Source organism: Patiria miniata, unplaced genomic scaffold (assembly GCF_015706575.1).
Source record: "Patiria miniata isolate m_02_andy unplaced genomic scaffold, ASM1570657v1 HiC_scaffold_6, whole genome shotgun sequence".
In the NCBI taxonomy this organism is placed as follows: Eukaryota; Metazoa; Echinodermata; class Asteroidea; order Valvatida; family Asterinidae; genus Patiria; species Patiria miniata.
In genome coordinates, this window is record NW_024037073.1 from 14,958,636 (window position 1) to 14,982,674 (window position 24,039).

Sequence of the window (24,039 nt, forward strand, 5' to 3'; positions counted from 1 at the left end):
TACTGCTTGGATATTTTCCTACATTCACAAACTTTGTTTTGTTCTTTGAGATTTGAAATTACCATACCATGTTGTTTGGTGTTTCTGACAAAGAGTTGAATTTCACTCACCATGCGCGCAACTGATTGCTTTTTTTTTTAAAGAATTTGTTCATTGTATCATTGCTGTACATTGTTACTGAAGCCAAAAATAGTCGCATCCATGCAATGCGGTTGGCATCTACATCAGCATGTTGCCTCAGGTGAAATACTTATGTTAACATGATACGTGCACATGACCTATGTGCAAACTGTACTATGTCGGTGTCATTATCCTGAGGAACCATGTACGTGTTACGTGAGACTTCCGCATACAATGAATGGGCATGAGTTTCAGATCTTTAAGTCCCTTTTTTCACTAAAAAAATGAATATACATGTAAGAGCAGAAATTGTTGCTAATCTGAGAGATGTTCACTGTCATATTTGTCACGTCATGAATAAGTATGAAGTGGTTTTGACCTGTTTTCAAGGATGAGTGCTTATAATTTCTAAGGTGAAAAAAAACACTGATTATGACAACTTTTAAAGGGGCATTACAGCCTGAAATCAGCGAACATTAGATGTTTTGGATTGTTTACTTATACCATTTTAAAGGTCTAGTTGATAGGAAATTAACCTAATGTCTTAGCGTTCCTGAGAAAAGACGGGAAAAAACCTGGTTGTTTACATGGAACAGAACGGAGTAGACATATGTATTTCCTGTCGTTTTCATTCAATGTACGATACACGTTGTGCATGTCACATAAATTACACACAGCTCCGATACATAAATGTTGTTTCTTACACGTCCCCAGACTGTGTCAACTGTGCTGCTGGAAATAAAAGTAGCACTAAACAGTTTGATTTTTCAGGACAAAATTGTGACCCCCAAAATTCGTTCTCGCATGGTTCTTGTAAAAATAACACCAAAACGTCGGGCTTTTAAAGGATGCGTGTGTGGACGTATATATTCTGTTTAAAACACGCTTTTTAGCCCAATTGGGCATATTCCAGGCCGTAATGTCCCCTTAACATTATCGCACATTAATGTCTTTCATATTCACCTCATCATAAACCCAGGATTGATTTCAGCAAGGTGTACATGTATTCTGTCCCTTCTTGTCATATTTTATGCAGGTACAGATTGATGAAGCAGTCGGCAAGGCACACACCCAGATCAATACCGTCATTGCCAAGTAAGTCAACACTGAAATCATTGAAATTCTCTTTAGCTTTGTAGACATTGCGAGAAAGTCTTCAGTTTGCACTAGGTGCTTTGACTCGGTAATTTGTACGGCTTTTTGGACATGTTCCTCACAAACTCACAAAAGAGATTTGGGTGATTTCAGCGCTATGTGATGTCCGTAACAGAGCTTTTAAGAGCTCAGTGAATAAACCTGAAAATGTATTTTTCTAATCCTTTTTATCCATTATCTAGTAATGGTGAAGGAGATTAAAGACTAGGAGTTGGGGATCATTTCTCTGAATCATTAATTACCGTAATTTTCGGAATATAAGCCGCGCGGCGTATAAGCCGCAGTACGCAAAAATCTGCAAATTAAGATTTGAAGTCGGCGTATAAGCCGCACCGGCGTATAAGCCGCACCGACCGCTGCGGTTTCAATTTTGTAAGGCCTCCAAATTCAAGTCAAAATGCTCTGAACCAGTTCCATTTACACTTTAGAAGCTATTAAAAGGACCACAAAAGTTATATCAATCATTTACAATCGATACTTTTACAAACAAATATGGGAATTGATGAGAAATAAACACCGGAAACTGCTGCCGGCTTCCCCGTCTTAGCCCGGCAGCCTGCGCCACGCACGCCGGTGAATGACACCATTTTCCCACAGCACGTGAGAGAGTATGAAACCCACCGTGTGTTGTCTGACTGGAGCGCTACAAATCTTGCTTTGTGGCAACAGATGCTGATTTGTTTTGTCCTAAGAATAAACAGGTCCGTTTTTACCTCAAAACTTATCAAATTGTTGCGATTAGTTGCGAGAAAAATTCAAGTTTCGATCATAACTTTCTTCAGAAATAGTCAAAACGAAGCGGACATTTAAATAGACGATTCCATTAATTTTGTAAGGGGTGATTTAGTCCCTCTTTTGAGTTTTACATCGTTTCTTGAATACATTTCAAGAAAACAAAATATATTGTGACGTTGAACAACTGATTATGTAATAAAAAAATGTTTCAAACGCCATAAAAATTTTAGTGGTCTTTTTTCTTTTTTTTTAAACAGCGAAAATATTGGTAATTATTGTTCCCAAGAAAGAACACCCCTTTGTTACCAAAAATGGTGTGGTCCGCTGTCGGGAAAGCATGCCTGCATATCGCTGCTGCACTGTACCAGTATCACGTACGGCTGGTGGCAAGTGTCGAAGACAGCTTTCATCACCGTACTTTTTTTACCGCTCGGTACCTTTACGTGAGACGTGGTTTCGGTTTGTTAATGACTTTCTTAATTTATAATTCATTTCAGCACCATATCTCTTCTTATACCAGTACATTAAATACACATGTGAATTTCATTTTTATTCTTCAAGGCTCGGCGTATAAGCCGCCCGGTGTATAAGCCGCAGTAAACATTTTCATGGGCAAAATCAACGTATAAGCCGCGGCTTATATTCCGAAAATTACGGTAGATATCATGGTTAATTGACTCCTTTGCAGACACATTACACTGCCTTTCATAACACTGGAATTGCCCATTTGTTACATGGTTGATTCCGTGTCAAACCACCCCCCCCCCCCCCAAAAAAGGGAAGTTTAAACCCCACTCCTTTCAAATTGGTTCATATTTGGTATATGGGGTAATTTAGGCTGAAAAAGCTGAAATTTTAAGTTTAAGCGCCATCCAATGAACGCTTTTTGCGATATTGCTCACAATTGTTTGGCAATTTTGGTCAAAATGGGCGTGGCCACCAAATTTCAAATGAACATATTTCCATAACCTGTTGGCCAAATTTGTTAATCTTGGTTTCTTTGGAAAGTTAACATCATAAGGAATCCAAATTTACCATTACTTTTCATGTCTGAGTACTTTGAAGTATGATGACCTTTTGACCTTTACTTTGAACTTGAATTTGACCTTGTGGATCAAGTGAACTTAAGACAAATTTTGGTGAAAATTATACCTCAACATGTTTTCTACAAAATATCCAAAAATTGGAGGTATAATATTTTTGGTTTGGTTTCTAGCTCATCTCAAAGTTGGCATACTTGTTGCAAAATGTGATATCCCTATTCAGTGTACTAGTGGATTAAAGCAGATTTTGTTTGTCCCTGCGGTGTGCTAGTGGATTTAATGCAGGGATTTCTTTTGTCCCTGAAATGTGCATGTATGTATAGGGATATCACCTTTTGCAACACACATGCAAACTTTGACATGAGCTAGTAACAAAACAAAACATTTTATACCACCAATTTTTGGATATTTTGTAGAAAACATGTTGAAGTATAATTTTCGTCAAAGTTTGTCTCAAGTTTACTTGATCCACAAGGTCAAATTCAAGTTCAAAGTAAAGGTCAAAAGGTCATCATACTTCAAAGTACTCAGACATGAAAAGTAATGGTAAATTTGGATTCCTTATGATGTTACCTTTCCAAAGAAACCAAGATCAACATATTTGGCCCACAGGTTATGGAGATATGGTCATTTGAAAATTGATGGCCATGCCCATTTTGACCAAAATTGCCAAACAATTGTGAGCAATATCGCAAAAGCGTTCATCGGATGGTGCTAAAACTCTAAACTTCAGCTTTTTCAGCCTAAATTAACCCATATACTAAATATGAGCAATTTTGAAGGGGGTGGGGTTTAACTCATTGGGTGATTTGGCACGGAATGACCCACATGGTGCTGCGGTAAACTTAATCTTGGTGTTTTAAATGTTTTGTGGAAAAAAAAAGATGTTTTGTCATTAACACGGTTTCTGAATGTGCGTGGTTCTGTCTGTAAACAATGCAGGGTGGATTGATTACAGGGTAAAGCATGCAAGAAGTGGATTGTGAGGTTAAATAGTGGCCTATGAGGCAAACAGTTACTGGTGCACTGTATTATGAATCTTTTCTTATTGGTTTTACATTTTAGCACTGCGATTTGGGCACATAATTTCATGGTTAACAGAATCGTAACAAAACTTGTCCCAGAATGTGTGACTTGACTTTAGAATGGCCAAACCATTTCACACATGTCATCAGGATTAAAGGATCATTCTTGCCTGGCTGTCATTAGAAGACAACAGAGCTCCCTCTACAGTACCTGTGTGGATCCAATACTCTCCTTCTTTTATATTTACACATTTCAAAACGGGTTTATGGCTTCCGACTAGCGCCCCTTGAACAAAGACATAAACGAAATGGGGAACCGGCAACATGGGGCTGGATGGCTCAGTTGGTAGAGCACTGGAACGACAATCCGGTGGTTGCAGGCTCAAATCCTGCTCCCAGAAATTTCTTCATTCAACTTTCAATTATTGATTTTTTTACCCACTTCACAGCATCAAGACCAAGATCCCCTGGTTGAAGAAGAAAGAGGAGTAAATCAACCTCCTTCCCAGAGCCGTGTTCTCTTGATGTCAACGTCAAGACACGATCAAGTACAGCAGCATGTTATATGAGGCATGATTGTATCAACAGCCACCAAGCACTATAAGAAAAAGATTACAAAACACAGACCAGCTTATCTCCATAAAAAAAAATTAAGAAAAATCAAGTAATACTAAATATGCATTGAGATACATGTAAAGATAAAATATATAAGATCAAATGTAAAACTCCACAGGCAACTTACTAGGTGTTGAGTGTAATATTGTCTTGCTAAGCGAAGATGACATTTCTGGTAACGCAGTAAAATATTGCTTACGTCCTACGACAAAATAAAAACATTGCTCGATGGAAATCAAGTTTCAAAATGTGGGTGATGTTGTTCTGTCGGTATGCCGCGCTCCCAGTTAAAACACAGTGTGCAAGTGAATTATAAAATACTGATCGGAATGTCCATGATTGTCATGAAATTAGCTTACAAGCCGAAACGATCTGTTTTTTGTATATAAAGGATGCGACCAGAAATAATTGGCAAATCTTTAGACCGAACTCACAAATAACTGGTGTGCTAATTTTTTAAGATGGTATTGGGGTGGTTTTTGTTTGTTTACATTTTTAAAGCAAAAGCACTTATGAATCATTTTCGTTACAGACCTGCGAAAGAAAGTTTTATTCCATTAAAAATTGAGTCACCAAAGTTTTTGCCAGTAACAAGAGAAGAATTTCTTATAAAGTAATACGCACTTTGAAAACTAGAAATTAAACACATGCAGTTCAGGAAAAAACAATGACGGATGAATCGTCAAAAGTGTCGGATCAAATTTAAAACATCTGCAAAACATCAGCTATTTGTGAGACCAACGTGCTTAAAAAATGTTGGGTAGCAGTTTAAGCATTGCAAACATAGCGTACGGTGATTTTCAAATTTCTCAATTTCAAGATACTGCCTCATCTGTACTGTGTGTAGAAGTTGTGCTGTGCGTTTGGCATCATCTTTTGATCGTGGGACAACATTGCTGTTTTGTGCTGGCCAGTGTTAAGCTTTTGATGTGTACATCTTAAATGCCTCTCTTTGATAAAAACAGGATTGTAAAACTGCTGAACATTCAACACTCTTGAAAACAAGAAATTATCTGTGAATAATGATTCAAAATCGCTGGAGCAATCGATAAAGATTGCCTTCCGCAAGTGTGTATGTGTAAAGTAATCGTAGGCATGTCAACATGATTAATATTGATATAACGCTAATATTACAAGTTTTAAAAGAAGAAAAAAACACTAAATATTGAGATTGCTGGTTGCAGCATTATTTTGTACAGAGGATGTTCAGTGTTATTCATGTATCATTTGATTGAGTGCAGTAATGGTTTACAAGGTATAGCCATATCTGAATGGAGCTAATGGCTTACGGCTTTGCCATACTTTCACCAAAGTGTGTATCCATAGCCGTACACAGAAATTGCCCGATTCGGATATGGCTTAACACCGACCTGCAGCCATTTTGTCTTGTACCCTGAATTCTCTAACCATTCAGTGTCATCACAGCACAGGTATCAGCCTATTTTACACTGAGGCTGCCTCTTCGTGAGGCTACGTCCGTATAACTTGGCTTTCAGTTACACTTGCGGCTATGGACACGGCTGTGGCTACTTCCCATAGATGCGTGTGTTACTACAAGCCGTAGCCATGTCATTTGGATGCAGCCGAGTCTCATAAACTTCTTAATTTTCAAAATGGCTGCAGCATGATCAGTGATATGACAGTTGTAATCGTAGCTACATGGCAGAACCATGTATTGAAGAGTTTGGATTTTGCTAATTTTTTCTTATTCATCATCCAATATTGTCATAAAAACTAGGATACATAATTCAAGTTGTAGAATAGTAGTCCAAGTATTAGTAGTCTGTAAATCGCCCGTAAAAATTGTTCAATAAATCTCATTAAGAGTACATGTAGGTAGCAGAACACGTGAAATTGTGTGTACAGCCAATGTTATGTGATTGTGACAGTATATTGTACCTTCAATCAAATTGTCATGATTGTGTTGCCTTGCAGACTAGATTTCGACTGGACAATTTATTGAAGTAGAGGTTATTGTAAACTCTGCATTCCTTTGTCTGAATGAACAAATATTTGCAAACATTTTAATCCTCTGTTCCTTTTTTTACGTTGCGAAGTGCAGCATAAATGATGTTTCCTATACACAATTATTTACTACTTGATGCAACATACGGAGTACCAAAACCTATAGCCAGTCCTAGTCGAGTTTAATTATTCCAATTTTGATAAAAACTTTTTCATTGGCTTTGTTTATTGTAATTTCTTAGCAGGAACCTTTTTGCCATTAATTTGCGGATAGCTTTAATAAAGGCAGGTTGTTCAATATTCATGTTTCTAAGTAAGTGCAGTATAAAGGTAAATGAAGACTGTTTCAATATTGTATTCTCGTGTAAGTAAGTATCGAAACGGAACGGTTTGTCAAAAAAGAGGGTTTTTTTATGGTGGAGCAACTCTGTCTTTGGTGACTAGAGTTTGCTCTTTGTCTGGGTCATTTGCCAAAAGCTGGCTTCATTTCAGGTTCAGCACCAAAATGGTTTATTATAAATAAAACAAATATGAGCTTCTATTGCTCAAACAAAATGACCTCATAGTAGATTTGGTGTTCAGTACCAGGAAATGCCTGTGTAGTGATCCGAAATAGTGAAACTGGAGGCTGAAGCCGAAGTGCATATGAAGCCATGATTTGGAAACACCCATCCTTCAAGAAATATGTAATTTGTTGTAAGGTGTTCCGTTATTCCCGTAGACACGATAACATGACCTTCCTAACTTACAAGAGAAAATCATAAAATCATCCAGTTCATTGCAAAACACTTTTTTGTGATATTCAACATCGCATCAACACCATGGTTTTTTTTACATTGAGAATCTGAATGTAACAGTCGTTGTGACAATCCTTTTGTTCGTTTTTGTAGGTCATGCTTGCCATAAAATGCAGTTTTTGTTTTATAAGTTGCTATTTGCTAAGCATTTTGGTTTAAAACTTGCAACTTACATGGTCTTGCATCTCAGTGCAAATATTAGTGTGCTTTCATTTTTTTTTTAAATCAATATGTTAGCAACTCTTCAGCATAGCACCAAAGGGAGTTGAAAATTTTTAAACTTAAAGTTCTATCCCTGATAATAGTGCAATTTTCTGGAATTGAAAATTCTGATTTCTCTGGGTTTGATTTCTATAAATTGTTTAAAAAAAAAAAAAAGCTCTGTAAATATTTAAAATGTAGCAGAGTGACTTTTTTCCTTATTACTAGTGCACATTATTGTGCTCAGAAATCCAAAGTAATCTTAGATTAGAAAAGTAGACGCCTTGTAAAGTTGCTGCTTTTGCATGACTTTTTGTAATATTACTTGAATGTACCTCTGGAAGTCCGTGTTGTTTGAATGTTGAACCTTTTCCCGTTTACAAAAAAAAGCACAAGTCGATGAATTCATCAGGAATATATTGGATACTCAACTTCGAATGATTAGCCTGTCGCAAACTGAATGCGTCAATTAATAGTACAGACGTGATTTTATTTTCTACTAGCCATTTCTGTAACATTAAAGGGTTGTATGTTTTAAATCGTACAAGGGTGCATATACACCAATTCGTGCACACTATCACCATACATTCACGAGGGCCCCCATCAATGGCGACAGCATTATGCTAGCTATTGTACAAAGCAACTGCCCTATGATGGATTATCTGAACAGTGGTAGTGTGCTTGGATTGGTCAGAAGATGTAGAAATTTCATATTTTCTCTGATTTATTGGCAGTTTTCAATTCTCATAATTAAGTCTGATAATTAAGAGTACAGCGCTTTGATATTAAATAGGGCCAGTCAATAAAAACTTGCACCGATTAAAAAAAGATGTTAAAAATATATGCCAGTCAACTGGTTGTGGCATTTGTAAAAAAAATATATATCATCATGTGAAATTAACAATGCTGTTCTTTCATTTGGTGCAAATTTGTGAAGGTTTGTCCAATCAGCTGTAGTCAAATGATATTACTTTGTTTAAGAGTATCATGTGTATGACGTACATACCCTTAGTGTTTCAAGAAATGTTTAACAGTATTCAGGCATGTTCAATTAATGAAGATAACATTTCATAAAAATGACATTTTTATGTTTCTATTGTTATTTGAAATGAGCTGTGGAAGTGACTTATAAGTTTATAAGTTTTGAGATTTATATTGTAATTTTTGGAGATTGTTGCATAATGGAAATCTTTCAGTAGTTGAGAATTGCTTGTTAACCCAATTTTTTTTATTTTTTTCCCCTTTTTTGGTTTAAGACAATTGTGCTGGTAAGAGAAAGACAATGTAGAAAACAATTTAGAGTGATTAGGTTTTTGCATTTGGCATTCCCTCGCAGTGTGATGCTGTATTAATTACAAAATTAAATAAAAACGTGACTGTTAAAGCCCAACAAGACATTGTCAGTTATTGTTAATGATTTGTTGTAAGAGTGTTCAAAATATATGCTCCGTACCCGAAGAGACAGGAGATGGCCACTTTTGAACCGCCAAGACAAAATGTTTGATCTGCTTTTCTGGTAGCAGAAAAGCAAATGTCCTTTTTTGGAACACCAGTGAAGGGCAAAATGTAAAACCTTGTCTGCTGGCAGAAAAGCCAAAAAGTATAAAAATAAAAAAAAAAATTGCAAACGTTTAGTCTGCTTTTCTGGTAGCAAAACGACCCCAATTTTTATATTTAGTTTTTAGTGACGTCCCCAAAAAGGCAACCACAAAACTCAACAAAAGCAATACATGTGGCCCCCCCTTACTTTTCACACGCCCCCAAACAACTCCCAGGGCCCCCAAGGTGCCCCCCCCCCCAATAAAAAAAAGTTGCCACTTGCCAAAGTGTCTTTAAAGTATTTTTTGAATAATTCAACAGAAGAGGCATGTAAATGACAATTTATTTTTTTTAATTCCCTTTACCCTAAAGCGTTATGAAATGTGAATAATTTTGTAAGAAAAAAGAGCGCCCTCTAGCGTCAACAGAGGTCTGACTTTTTAATTATAATTATTTTCTTCAAATTAAATAAAAATAAACAAAACATCGGGTTGTTTTTCATGTTTTATTTACACAGGAAAAAAACCCTACTTTTTTTTCTATTTTGGACAATTTCGATACTGAAAATACAAATTTTGTTTGGGTTACTTTTCACCCAAATAAAGCAAAACGGATATACATGTAACTGAATTGTCGGGCCACAAATAATTCAAAATGTTTACAGGTGCAGAGGGGGAGGGGACTTTTGGAAGCGTTCAATTTTAAGACAAGTGGCCAGGGTAGAAAATACACTAATTAGTACAAAATACAAATGACTATTTTAAAGCTATGAATACAATCATCAAACCCTACAATCAATGGTTATAACAGAAACATAAAGGTATCATAAAATTATCGTTCTCTCTTTCAGGCTCCACAGAGGATATAATGAACAATTTTAAGTTAAGGATTGGAGTTTTGATGTTATCCATTCTAAATCAGCAAGTTCCACGATACTTAAGTCTGAAAATAATTAAGCGGGCCCAGCCAGTGACACCTACGTACAACTGTTAGCCCTGTTGCCTTTTTACATATGCAAGTCTGAAATTGCTCAAACAATTGTGTAATTTTTCAGACATTCTGCCCCCCCCCCAAAAAAAACACCCTGACATTTTAAGTCAAAATATACAGTGTAAGCACTTCTTTGGAATGTTGTACATGTACAGAAGCAGCCATTGTAATTGACCTGGAGTCACCACGAAGGATGGCACTACCCTAGAAATTTGAAACCCAATCCACATATTGGGTCACAGCGGTGGAAGGCGAGGAAAGGACCAACCTGGTCTTCATATCAAAATGGGGATCTGAGTGTGCTCTAAAACGAGGAGTTGCAAAGATCTCCTTACAACTCATTATGTGATATCCAGCAACAATTCATCAACTTGTTTTTCATCAAAGAAATAGCTTGATCTCATCTATTCATTATGAATACAGACGCCATGACCTGTCCCAGGCAACCATACATGTACATGAACACAAGTATACATGCATGACTGCACGTCATTGCTCCACATGATCAAGTGTTGCAACTAGTGGTGGGACTAAAATCTGGATTTGTTAAAATTCACTTTGAATTCCACTATACGGTTGGGAATCTTGCAAAACTTGGTATTCGAAACCATCCTTACAAAATTGGAGCCTTCCATTTTTAATACTAACAATAATAATGTGGTGCTTATATAGCACTTTATACCTAAGGTGTCAAAGTGCTTTACCATTATTATCCCTGTTTATCAGGAATGAGACCACTTTTCTGCAGCAGCTCGAGATCAGCGCAATTTGGTCTCTACCTTCACAGGTACCCATTTATACTCCTGGGTAAAGAGAGGACAATTGTAGTAAAGGGCCTTGCACAAGAACACAAGCACCACTTTCCCCGTCACGGTTCGAACCCATGTTCCATGGCACGAGTCGAACACCGTAACCATTGGACCACAGCACCCCACGAGACATTTCTGAGACGCAAACAGGAGCATCCCACAATTTGCTCCATGGTCTCTAATTGTAAGGTTTTGCATTTACTTGCTAGTGGTCTCCTTGGCTCATGAATAGCCTGCCCATTTGACCGATCAAAGGGTTCCCATCCATTTTTTAAACATTAAAATCTGGAGGGTTTTTGTATTTACTGTTGAAAGAAAATTCCTGTTGATCCATATGGGGTCACCTTCTAAACAGTCTCTGAATAGCAATCTTGCATGCCGGCCACAAGAGGGCGGTATTTCTTCGGTACCATTCCCGGTTGTATAGCTTGAGTGTATGCCGGTTGTCTTGTAGGAATTCCCTGTAGAACTTGGCCATTTCATCTGCACTCAACACTCGCTTTGCCCCTAGGGTAAAATTATTTTCAAAAAGTTGGAAATACATTTGACAGTTCAACAGTGCAATGAGAAAGTTGAGATTAACATTAAAATTTGAAAACATGGGCACACAAATTATAATGAGCAGTACACGAAATAGACTTTGGTTTTGGAAAGTGAAATTAGATGTAAAAGTGTGAGATTAAACTTTAACATGAACCCATTTAGTGCACCTCATACACAAAATACCCCCAAAACTTTGGCTCTCTTATGCAAGCCAGATCAATAACTCATCAGTCACTGGACGGACCAAAAGCAAAAAGCAACTAAAAAAAAATACTTCTTACATTGCTAGAGATAAGATGCTTGAAATAATGGCATAAATGTTGCGGTGCCTTCTTTTTAATAACATAATCACTTTAAGATTTATCACACTTAATACAGGATTTGTAAATTAAAAAAATGAAATTACCATCTTCATCCAAGAGGCCAACTCCTTTAGTGCCGAGTGCTTCTTTAACAAAACGTTCTTTGGCCTGCCAGAGAAAACGTAATGAATGAACATTAAATCTAGACTACATGTACATACATACTGATGATTCACTTGACACATACCACTGAAACCTTGTCTGGGTATTTGTGATGCTTATCATCAATGTTCAATAGACCATTCTGGATTTCCTCATAAGCCCCGCCCACTTTTCAAGTGGGCAGCAACACATGCGTTTATACCACCTCCTCCCCCCCCCCCCCTCCACACACACACATACACACCCAAGTGTGCACAGTCGTGTTTTACTATACGCCTGAGGACAACCTATTGTGTTTCCCTTTGTCCCTGTACTTCAACACTTTCCCATAGACTAAGCATGTAAACGTACGATCGAGGACAGTTTCGAACAAAAGCACCGTCGTTAGAGGACTGAAAGGATCTTTTGTTCTCCCTTTGTGTGTCTGTCCTCGAGCGTAATACAAGACACGAACGCCATGCCAAGTGCATGCACATAAGACTTTTGTCAGAAATTTGCTTGTATAGTAATGGCTTTGATTGGTAGAAACATCATGGGGCAGGGGTTAAAGGTACAGTATATCTTTGTAGTTTGTGCATTTTTTTCGTTTGAAGCAACAAAGGTGCTCAAAAAACAAAAGAAGGGTGCTTAACAACTAATCTGATTAACTTTTAGCTCAGTGAATGCTGTATGTTGCGAGAAAATAATATGCTATGATCTCGATTTCAATTTAAAAGTTGCAGAGTCGTGTTTTGAATTGCGCCTGAAATCAGCATCCGGGAGACGTTCTCATTCAGCTGATTGCAGCTACCCGATGTAACGCACTGAACCAACAGAAAACTAGCAACTGCGCGCAGGTGCATCATGTCAACGCTTGGGCGCACCCATTCACGGCTTCGCCGAATTAAAAACTAACTGCTGACTGAAATTTCCCAAAATGCATCTTCAGACGCATCTTTGGAAAAGACCTTCTTTTATTGTTTTCTTCAAAATGACAGCATGCCAGAAAGAATAATTTCACAGGGAGTTTACCGTGTTTTTGTGTGAAAAAGTTCTGCCAGGTAAGTGCATTCTATGTGCTCTTTTGTTGGTGCAGTTTGTGTGCATAATTTCACCCTCTGAAATCAGTGCTTCTTCCACCTGGCTTAAAAAGAAACTAAGCAGTTTTTATAATCATCCTTGTTTGGACATTTCTCAGTGAACAAAAAATCTGAAGTGCACCATTTGTCACGGAAACTGTCCAGTTCAATTTGATACCTCACTTGGGAACACTGTGTAAGAAATAACGAGAGCGCAAGCGCTGAAGCTCCTAAAACCCTAAAACTGCAAGTTGCATTTAGCAAGATTTTCAATGGGCATTGCAACGCACAATTGGATGTGGATAACCCCATAAATGTGGCCAATTTACTGGACTACCTCCGTAAATAAAGGCCACACTTCCACCATGTACAAAAACATTTCGAACTTTGTCAAATTTTGATTTTCACATTTAGGCTTAGTTTGTAGGGTTTTTTTGCTTCAGAAGCATACTCACCCTCTTTATAGGCTAATCGGAAGGTGCTGCCTTTTTCAGATGTCTAATTTTCGTGAAATTTCATGTTGAAATTTTGATACGCAAACGTGTGCAAACGAATCTGGAAATTTCACAAAAAATAGACATCTGAAAAAGGAAGCACTTTCTGATTAGCCTATAAAGGGGGTGAGTATGCTTCTAAAGCAAAAATAAACTACAAACTAAGCCTAAATGTGAAAATCAAAATTTGACAAAGTTCGACATGTTTTTGTTCATGGTGGAAGTGTGGCCTTTATTTACGGAGGTAGTCCTGTAAATTGGCCACATTTATGGGGCTATAGGACTAGTGGGGCCCGCATCACTCGTTAATTTTGTTCTCACCTCAATGAAGTTCTGGTTGTGCTTAGCCCAGAAGGCGTGGTTCCACTCGTAAATCTCTTCCCTCATCTCTCTGTGTTTCCTTTCCCCGACCGTTTCGTCCTGTGGCTGAGCGAAGCGGATTTGCCGAAGATTGGACCGCTTGTCGACCGGACCAATCCAGTCTCGGTCCGGGTGGTGCGGTGGCTCTGTCCTGTATTCCTGAGCTTTGGACTCATCCTGGGCGTTTTCAGTGCTGGCTGTTGAATCTGAAGAAAATAGCTGGAAAATAAAATTGTAACACGTTAGTTATTACATGTTTGGCTTATGGTAATGTAATGTGGATACATGTACTCCGGGGGATCCAGGGGGTGTGGTCATGCGCATTCCGTCCCCCCCCCCCCCCCCCCCCTCAGATCCCGGCCACTGAGTGACGGTTCATGCATAGAACAACTTAAAGGGAATATACATCATTTGCTTTTGCTGTAATTTTCAGAAATGGATGGAATTGGGGGTTAGAAATATATAGCAAATATAGTTACACTGACTATGTTGAGGTTTTGGGTTCGAAAATGCTATAAAAACCAAGAAAAACAATCATTTTCCTGTAGTCTGGTTCCCTGACTACATATAAGAAGAAACAGAGCAGTTTACATATATTGGTGAATTGTAAGGTCAGGGAACCAGTCTAGCTGGCTTGTACCCGTTCATAGGTGTGTAATCGATTGCAAACAAGTGCGATGGTCAATTGGGGCCAGTATTTGAAAAAAAGCCAGTTTTTTTCCAATGCTGGTCGGCCGACCAGCGTTGGAAATTGATAAAAAAATACCACTTTTCTTGAAAATGTCAGTATACCAGGTGCCATGATTTTACAGGATGCTTTACACTATCATTCACTAACAGTCCAGCAAGGTATTTCAAAATGATTTGGTAGTTTTATTTTTTGATGTTTGCAAATGTTGTATTTTCCCTTTAAGGGGAAGTTTTTTAAAATAAATGTTTAGTGTCCTGTCTCCGCCCGCTTCCTTTTTGGAGGCCGCCTCTTTTTTTCTTTTTTTTTACCGAAAAAATGATAAATTTTCAACAGTGACATCATTTTGGCCTCTTTATCTGTTGCATCTAGCCCATCTAAAGCTGTTATGTCATTTCCTGAGTCCAATGGCAGCCATTTTAAAAAGGAGGGGGGAAAAAAGGGCCTCCCGCTTCCTTTTTTTCAAAAAGGCAGGCCGCTAATGACATTTGTTTTTATTATTTTGCCTAATGTGAACATACCCAAGAAATGTCATGACTAAGGGAATAACAGTGTGAGGAGCCGGTCTTCACTGCGTGATAATGACCGGGTGTGGGGGTGACCGCTGTTAATGGACCGAGACGAAGTCGAGGTCCATTAACAGCGGTCACCCCCACACCCGGTCATTATCACGCAGTGAAGACCGGATCCTCACACTGTTATTCCCATTAATAAATACCTTTATAACGAAATAAACAGTTAAAATGCTCCAATTTTGTTACTTTTTTCCGGCGATATTTCCAGACTTTTTTGTGTTCATGTTCATGGGCCATATTTTAGCTTAACAGCTATAACGACGTAAACTCAACAGAAACTGCTGCCGTAGCGAAACAAATTACAACAATGTTTTCATATCTTTACCTGATGGAGGAAGCTGAAATCTCGTTTACACATTCCTTGTGTCCGGAATTACAAAGATGCTTGGTTTAGGAAAGGTAAATATGTCGGTGGGTGAAGTGTTTCAAAGAAAATAAATCGTAGATCTACGCTTTCGTCGTAAACATCCTCAGTATAAACTGCACTGCTGTACGATGTCGTTTCAAAACTTCCTTACGCGCGCGCACGCACGCATCCCTAGCAACTGTGTTGCGTACGCGCGCGTCAGTCTCACGCGATGGGGGTTGAGCGCATGTGCAGTGCTCAATTGTTAAAAGCTACCGCAGGACTGTTACTATATTTTGACCAATCATTGGCTTGCATGGGGCTGAACGGGGCTTGATCAATGCTGGTTCAGGGGCCATTTATTCGCTTGATCTTTGAAGCCGGTCCATTATCACCGTTAATGACCGGCCACGTGATCGAGTCTCGACCAATCAGAAACCATCAACTCTCCAAGGTATTTATTAATATAGGTTAAAGGGTTTTGGAATTATCGGCTAATTATTTATTCATATGCACCAATGGTAATTCTGCTTTGTGTACACGACATATATATAGGTACATTCAGTTGTATTTTTCGCTGCGCGGTAACCATGGTCGGAATTTTTTCTTTTGGTATCAAAAGATGCGCAAGACTCGAGGCTAAAAAGTCAGGAAAGCTCGGGTCGGCAAAATATTTTTTACCAAGGGTATCACGAAAAGAAAAATTGGTGGGGGAGTGGATCCCCCCCCCCCCTGCCCTCAGCTTAGGGCTTCCTCCATATGGGCTAAGTGGTCAAATACTCCTGTTAATTACCCTATCAAAGTATCATCTCAATGAAGGTCAGTCATTGCCAAAATTTTAAATGACATATGATAAATCTCGGACTAAGAAACATTTCCAATTAGCCTGTTATTAAGAAATACTTTAATTTTGGCAGTGGATATTTTGCCGGAGACGGCAAACCTTTAGTAAACGTTAGTTTGCCGGATATGCACTGAACATGCGCAGTTACTGTTTTTTTTTACTTAAACATTTTCCGGTGACAAATTTTAGTCTGGCTCCATGCCAATATTATCGTTGTAACCTCGTATTCACAAGATGGGATTCAGACCATTTTATAATTTCGGACTTTATTTCCCTTTAAAAAAAATCCTCCAGAGCCACAAATCTGAAAAACAAAATGTCATACTTTGCAATAAAATGTTTGAGACATGTTAAAATAATAAAAGAATAATATTCTTATTTATTTGGGGATGGGGAAAAAAACCTTAAAAATGTGGCGGGGATCGGAATCGAACCCGAGTCATCCCGCTCACAAAAGCCTTTGCTTAACCACCATGACCACTACACCAAATGTGCTACACAACTTCTTCTTCCTTCTTAGTGCTGCCTTCATATGTTGAAGATAAACGCACTGCGGAAAGAAAGCAGAGCGGTTAGTTGGATTGCCGCCGGCAAACCTTTAGTAAACGTTAGTTTGCCGTCATTACCTCCGGCAAAATATCCACTAGCCACTAGGCACTATCTTTATTTTTAAAAATGTTCTTGACTTCTGGTGGGAACTTCTGGTGGGAATTTAATACATCTTATAATTCAGCCCTATCTTAAAGAGTACAGCGCCCTCTGTTGATATGGATTGCCGCCGGCAAACCTTTAGTAAACGTTAGTTTGCCGTCATTACCTCCGGCAAAATATCCACTATCTTTAATTTTTAAAAATGTTCTTGACTCTCCATAGAGTTTGTACACAACCGCTCTACTTTCTTTCCCTGCACGATTACCCTACTAATGTACAAGATATAGATGAAGCCTAACTAACGTCACTCTCACCTGACATTGGGCTACAAGACTACATTGATATCTAGGCTTCAGGTGGAAATGAAAAGCTATTATTTCTTTAAAAATACAAACAGAACTTCTCCCCTTCCGTACGTGCAGCATGGCGCACACGTATGCGCGCGCGACGTCAGCGTGTACGTGTGTACTGCATGCATGCACAAATGGTACATGGCAACCTCGTTCCCAGGGTGTCGAACAGTACGCGCCCGTCACTACCTGCTCTCTCACCCTGGTATTGGACATTTGCATATGTGCAAGATTTTTGCACACGTATGCAAATGACGAATAGTGTGGTGCCTTGGATATGCTTTACATTAGCGTTTGTTTTTTGTATGCGGTGTCTGGGGTAAAAACAGAGTCAATTCGTCGCAGCACGAGCACGGCGTGAGTTACGAAAACACGATTTTTTTAAATTAAACAGTAGTAAGGAAGGCGGGGGTACGGACCAAAATGGAAAAAATCTGCGGCGAGCCTGGGCACGCCGCTCTCGATTTTAAAAAATAGGGGAATGCCCCGATCTCAATTAAAAAAAAAAATAAAAAAAAAAAATAAAAATCTGACGTCGGGTTTGGGAGAAAAAAAAAAAAAAAAAAAAAAAAAATCTGACGTCGGGTTTGGGAGAAAAAAAAAAATTAAGAAAAATCGGACGTCGGGTTTGGGAGAAAAAAAAAAAAAAAAAATCTGACGTCGGGTTTGGGAGCCAAAAAAAAATTAAAAATCTGTCGTCGCTAAAATGAGGTGAGTCTGATTGCTTATAAATCCAAAGTCTGACCTCCAAAAAAAATGAGAAAAAAAATATTATATTTCCTATAATAAATGGAGAGTAATATGTTCAGACCGACCGTCAAAGGATATTCTAAATGGAACAAAGCCACGCTGCGTGATTACGTGCAGCGGTATAATATACCGCACAATGAAAATGTTTTTTTTACTCGTAAAGTCTACATCGAGGGGATAAAACATTATGAAAGTAAATTTAAAAACTTGAGGAAAAAGAAACTTTATGAGCTCAAACAGATTGTAGACGAACAAAATCTAGAATACGTACCGACGGGTTATAAAGGACGATTTTTGAAAAAAGATTTAATCTCGGCGATTAAAACATACAGACAACCCGAATACTTTACAGAGTCAGCTTTTAGAGAAACGAGAAGGTTTAGAAATTACTACAGAAACTGGGAATTAAACCCCAGACTTTATAACCACGATTTAATCAAGTTTTTTGATTCGCACAAGGAACAAATAGTCAATAAAATCAAGTCTGAATTGAGAGAGCTGAGAGGTTTAAAAATGGAGCTCACAATCAAAATAAAATACGAAAAAACCAAACCGGATGGTACGATCGAAACGATCGAAGCTATTCATTACAGCAAGCCGAAAGCCGTTTTAAATCAAAGTCAAATAAAACAGGTTTTAAGAGAAGAGATCGAAGAGCTATTCAAAAAGGATGAAAGGTATACGAATCAAGGATCGGGTTGGGTTTAAAAAAGATAATGGCGTTATACATCAACATCAACAGATATAATCCAGCGAGAGGTAGTTCTTACATAAACCTACCCGAACATCTTAAAATTAAACAGGCGATGATAAACATCAAAAACAAAGACGACGAGTGTTTGAGATGGTGTTTGAGAGCTGCTCTTGGGTTGTATACAGATAAAGTAAAAAATCAAATAAGAAATAATCCTAAATATAAAATTCATAAAGAAGAACCTGTTGTATACACCAAAGACGACGGACTCAGTTTTAAAGGCGTTGACTTTCCGACACCGGTCGATCAGATACCCAAGATAGAAAGACAAAATAATTTATCGATAAACGTATATGGTTATGAGGGTGAGATATATCCATTATACGTGTCTAAAAACTACGGGGCAAAAGAGATCGATCTGCTTTTGATTTCTAAAGGTGACAAGCATCACTATTGTTGGATAAAATATTTTACGAGGTTGATGTATGACGTTACGAAACATAAATGTAAGAAATATTTTTGTCGAAGATGTCTATGTCATTTTACCAATCAAAACAAATTAGACAGACATATCGCCGATTGTAAGGGTATAGATGCACATCCATCAAAGATTGTATTTCCTATGGGTAAACCAAAATACATAGACGGGCAACCAGGCGAAAGAGACGTACCGATATTAGAATTTAAAAACTATAGGCACAAACAAAAAGCACCATTTGTCATTTATGCTGACTTTGAATCCATACTACAAACAACAACAACACCCAAACAGACACTGACATCTAAACCTACTCACTCAGACAAAGAGACAAACACAAAAAAGATTAACGTTCACAAAGCTAGCGGTTATTCGCTAGTTGTCGTCCGATGCGACGGTAAAAATGTGTATCAAGAGACTTATAGAGGCAAAGACGCTTCAACTAGATTTATAACAACGCTGTTACAATTACAAAGCGATATTAATTGCATATTTGAAAAACCCCAAACCATGAAATTTAACGAGCGAGCTAAAGACCATCACGATACAACAAACACGTGTTGGATTTGCGAGAAACCAATTTATCCCAATTACTCGAGAAACTGTCAGTGCCAGAAACCCAGGAACCCAAGACGATAAAACAAATAAAAGAATATCAGTGCAAAAACAAAAAAGGATTTACCGAGTCTAAATGTCTCGACTGTAAAAAGAGAATCAACACATTTAGAAAGGTGAGAGATCACTGCCACGTCACTGGTAAATATAGGGGTGCTGCACACGCTTATTGTAACCTCAAACTACAAATTAAACCCGGTTGTACACCGATACCAGTCTTTTTTTCACAATTTACAAAATTACGACGCGCATTTAATCATGCAGGGAATGACAGAATACGATAGCCAAACAGAATACAAGTGATCGCTAAAAATTCAGAAAAGTATATTTCGTTTTCGATAGGAAATCTACGATTTTTAGACTCGTTAAGTTTTATGGCATCATCGTTGGATAAATTAGTGAAAGCTTGCCCAAAAGAGTCGTTTCAGCTACTCAAAAACCATTTTAAACATCCTGACTTACTATTACATAAAGGAATTTATCCCTACGAATATATGAACTCGTTTGACAAGTTTCAAGAGACCAGCCTACCACCCATCGGCAAGTTTTACAGCAGACTAAAAGACGAACATATATCGCAACAAGACTACGACAGAGCTCAACGCGTGTGGAACGAGTTTAATATACAAAATCTAGGAGAATATCACGACTTGTACGTGACTACCGATACGTTATTACTTGCAGGCGTATTTGAAAACTTTAGAAGAACGTGTATTACAAACTACGGGCTAGATCCAGCCAATTATTTTACCGCACCCGGATTGTCGTGGGATGCTCTATTAAAACACTCGGAAGTTAAACTCGAACTATTGCAAGACGTAGACAAACATTTATTTTTTGAAAAGCAAAACGAGGAGGCATATCGAGCGTGGGTGGAATGAGACATCACAAAGCAAATAATCAATATCTCGATGACTACGATTCAAACAAACCCTCGAGTTATATCGCTTATCTGGATGCCAACAATCTGTACGGTTGGGCTATGAGTCAATATCTACCGTACAGCGATTTTAAATGGACACCCTCGAAACCGTTTACCGAAGAAAGAATATTAACGCTGAAGAAAACGTCCAACACCGGTTATTTTTTGAAGTAGACCTCGATTACCCGCACGATCTACACACCAAGCATAACGATTATCCCCTAGCGCCCGAAAATATGGTCGTACCCCAAGCTTGGATGTCTGATTATCAAAATGACTTATTGGATACCGAACCTAGTAGCGACGTACAAAAATTAACGTGTACGCTTAATCCAAAACAAAAATACGTGTTGCACTACGTTACGTTGCAGATGTATCTCAAACTCGGCTTGAAATTAAAAAGGTACATCGCGTGTTAAAATTTAAACAAGCGCCTTGGATGAAATCTTACATCGATAAAAACACGCAACTCCGAACAAAAGCGTCTTCTGATTTTGAGAAAGACTTTTTTAAACTGATGAATAACAGCGTGTTTGGTAAGACGATGGAAAACGTTAGAAATCGAATAGACGGTTACCTACTGAGAGACAATAACGAGAGCGATCAAGAAAAATACAAAAAAATAATTCAAAAACCGAGCTATAAAACAACAACGCCGTTTCCAGAATGTGACCTGTCGTTTGTCGAAACATATAAAACGACAACCGTGTTAAACAAACCCATTTACTGCGGAGTGAGCATCTTAGATCTCTCAAAGACGCTGATGTACGATTTTTATTACAACCGATTGAAAGACAAGTACGGAGATCAAATCAGGTTGATGTATACGGATACGGACAGTCTGTTGATTGTCGTTTACACGGATGACATATACAAAGACATGCAATCTCACGTGCGACACTACGACTTTTCGAATTACAATCTGGATCACGAGTTATACGATCCAACCAATAAGAAAGTGATCGGTAAATTTAAAGACGAGTTTGGAGGTAAGGTCATTCAAGAAGCCGTTTGCGTAAGACCTAAGATGTACTCGATTTTAGCGGATGACAACAACATCACTCTTAAAAAAGCCAAGGGGGTCACAAAATCGGTCACTGACAAAAAATTAAAACACCAACACTACTACGACTGCATCTTTAAAAATAAATCTAAAACAGAAACGATGACTCAAATTCGATCTGAAAAACACATCCTTTACACCATATCGCTAGATAAATTGTCGTTGAGTCCGTTGGACACAAAGAGGTACATTTTACCGGACGGTATATACACGCTCGCTTATGGTCACCGCAATCTAGATATTAATTAGGCGGTAATTGCGTGTCCTCGGGTACGACTTGAAGCTCTTGTCTCACAAAACTCCTTTTTTGGCCGTTTTGAAGGTAATAAAGAGTAGGACCCGTCGTGACTTTTTTACCGTTAATCATTTTAAATTGACTCGTTCTTTTTTCCACGTTATAAATGTCTACGCTCCAAATGGGATCCGTGGCTCTTCTCGAGGTTCCACCCTCTTGCTCACCCGGGTAATATAAATATCTAACCATTGCGTCTTGCGGTAATTGTTGCTCTTTTGTTTTAACGGGGTTAGCCGGCGATTGCCGGACCTGTTCTAGTTTAACCGCCTCTGACGGTGCTTTAGCTATTAATCTCGTCGTTTCATCGTTTATAGCTTTGATCACGCTGGGTAATCGCTCGACCCATTGCGTGTTTCTACTCTCGGGATTTAACATTTCTTGAGCGTACTGATGACCAAACAGTCTCTCGGCTAGCGTTCGATTAAATCTTTCTACGATACCCTGCGACCGGTGGTTTCCGGGTTCGCCGACGATAATTTCGACGTTTTTTGAAGCCATCCATTTTTTAAATGCACCTTTAAATTCGGTACCGGCATCTACTCTCAACGTTTTAGGGTAACTCAAAGGTGATCTCGCGTAAATCCTGACGATAGCATCTTGGGTGGAATCCGCCGTTTTAGAAACCAAAGGTTCTGCTTCGTGGTATCGACTCGCAACGTCGACAACCGTCAAAGCGTATTTATAAGTCTTGCGTTTTACTTTATCATAGGGTAGGTATAGCACATCCATTTGGTGAAAGTCGTTTGGTGTTTCAAACTCTCGCGAAGTACTCGTAGGCCTGGGTACATACGCAGGACCCGGTAGATAAATTTGCCATATCGCTTGTTTTTTAAGCCAATCTCTGATTACCTTTTTATCGAATTTAGTTTTATCGTGTAAATGGTCGACGGCGCTTTCACCTCTCCAATAACCGCTCGGGCTATAATACAGTTTTTGAAGTTTATCCATCATTTACTATAATAATAATTTAAAAGGCTTTATACATTAAATAGATGGCGTCAGCTGTTGTAATGATGGTTGGAGGTGCGATCATAAACGCCTTAGCTTTTTCGGGTTCAAACTTTTTATTTTCAAGTCTAAGGGATGATGGCAGCGAAGAGCGTAAGAGACACGATTTAGCGACAGAACAACTCTCTGCCGCCAGATATCAGTGGCAACAAGAACGAACGAAACGACTCGATTTTCTCAACAAACGTATCAGAAAACAAAATGTTTCTAAACAAACATTTTCCAACGTAGACCAAGCGTTGCGTTACTACAACGAAATGACCGGAGAAAACGTCGAGTTACCCCGCGAACCCAAACTCGAAGATTTTTACGAGCCTAGCGACCAACAAATAGAAAAAGAACTGGTGTTTATCGCGGGAGGAACGCTATTGGTGGGCTTCTTGGCTTACAGATACCTTTAAATTTAAAACTCGTATAAATAAAATGAATGCGTACGGAAAAAGCTCAATCCCAGCAGGCTATTAAAAATACCCAGATCTATCAAGGGTGAGAGAAAAGAGGTGGTCATTACCCACAATCCTAGTAGTATATCGGCGGGGCAAACGCTGAGAGTTAAGTTTCCTCAATTGGGCGTAGACGACGTGATCGTACCTGACACTTGTAAACTAGCTTTTAGTTTAGAACTCGACGCTGAAAGCGACAACAATAGAACCATTTTTAGCAATTTGGCCAGAAATTTAGTCAGCGAAATCAGCGTCAGACTTCAAGGTCACGAAATCGTAAGTTATCGTAACGCCGACGTGTATCACAACTTTAAAGACAATTGGATCAACAGCTCGGCAACTCGAAACATGGCGTACTCGGGCATAGAAAAAGAAAACGTGTCTAAATTAAGAACGGGGGCAAA

The 24,039-nt window shown here is 38.5% G+C and overlaps 2 protein-coding genes across 7 annotated transcripts in view; one reads left to right on the forward strand and one right to left on the reverse strand.

Annotated features, from left to right (window-relative positions):
• The window catches only part of LOC119742399 (reticulon-1-A-like), a 33,873-nt gene extending 24,824 nt beyond the window's left edge, over window positions 1–9,049 (forward strand). For all 5 annotated transcript variants that reach the window (XM_038218298.1, XM_038218300.1, XM_038218301.1 and 2 more), the window contains 2 exons: window positions 1,157–1,215; window positions 4,528–9,049. In XM_038218298.1, coding sequence (XP_038074226.1) covers window positions 1,157–1,215; window positions 4,528–4,570 — 102 coding nt within the window. In that variant the 3' untranslated portion in view covers window positions 4,571–9,049. The remainder of the gene's footprint in view (window positions 1–1,156; window positions 1,216–4,527) is intronic.
• A 960-nt stretch (window positions 9,050–10,009) lies between these two features.
• On the reverse strand, window positions 10,010–17,512 carry LOC119742400 (COA8 family protein CBG23705, mitochondrial-like). Of its 2 annotated transcripts, none has more exons than XM_038218304.1 (4): window positions 17,332–17,512; window positions 13,875–14,132; window positions 11,944–12,007; window positions 10,010–11,501 (listed from the first exon to the last, which is right to left on the reverse strand). In XM_038218304.1, the coding sequence occupies exons 1-4, from the start codon at window positions 17,440–17,442 to the stop codon at window positions 11,335–11,337; spliced, it is 600 nt and encodes a 199-aa protein (XP_038074232.1). In that variant the 5' UTR covers window positions 17,443–17,512; the 3' UTR covers window positions 10,010–11,334. The 2 variants fall into 2 exon arrangements, with proteins under 2 accessions (XP_038074232.1, XP_038074233.1); XM_038218305.1 differs by lacking the exon at window positions 17,332–17,512 and adding an exon at window positions 15,502–15,538.
• Between the last annotated feature and the right edge of the window lie 6,527 nt (window positions 17,513–24,039).

Bases quoted from the DNA above. Each gene is read 5' to 3' on its own strand.
- LOC119742400 (XM_038218304.1), bottom strand. From the start codon at position 17,442: ATGCTGCACGTACGGAAGGGGAGAAGTTCTGTTTGTATTTTTAAAGAA. The intron at 12,008-13,874 runs GTGAGAACAAAA...TTTCTCTGGCAG, and splicing joins ACAACCAGAACTTCATTGAG to GCCAAAGAACGTTTTGTTAA. The intron at 11,502-11,943 runs GTAATTTCATTT...ATTTTACCCTAG, and splicing joins TGGCCTCTTGGATGAAGATG to GGGCAAAGCGAGTGTTGAGT.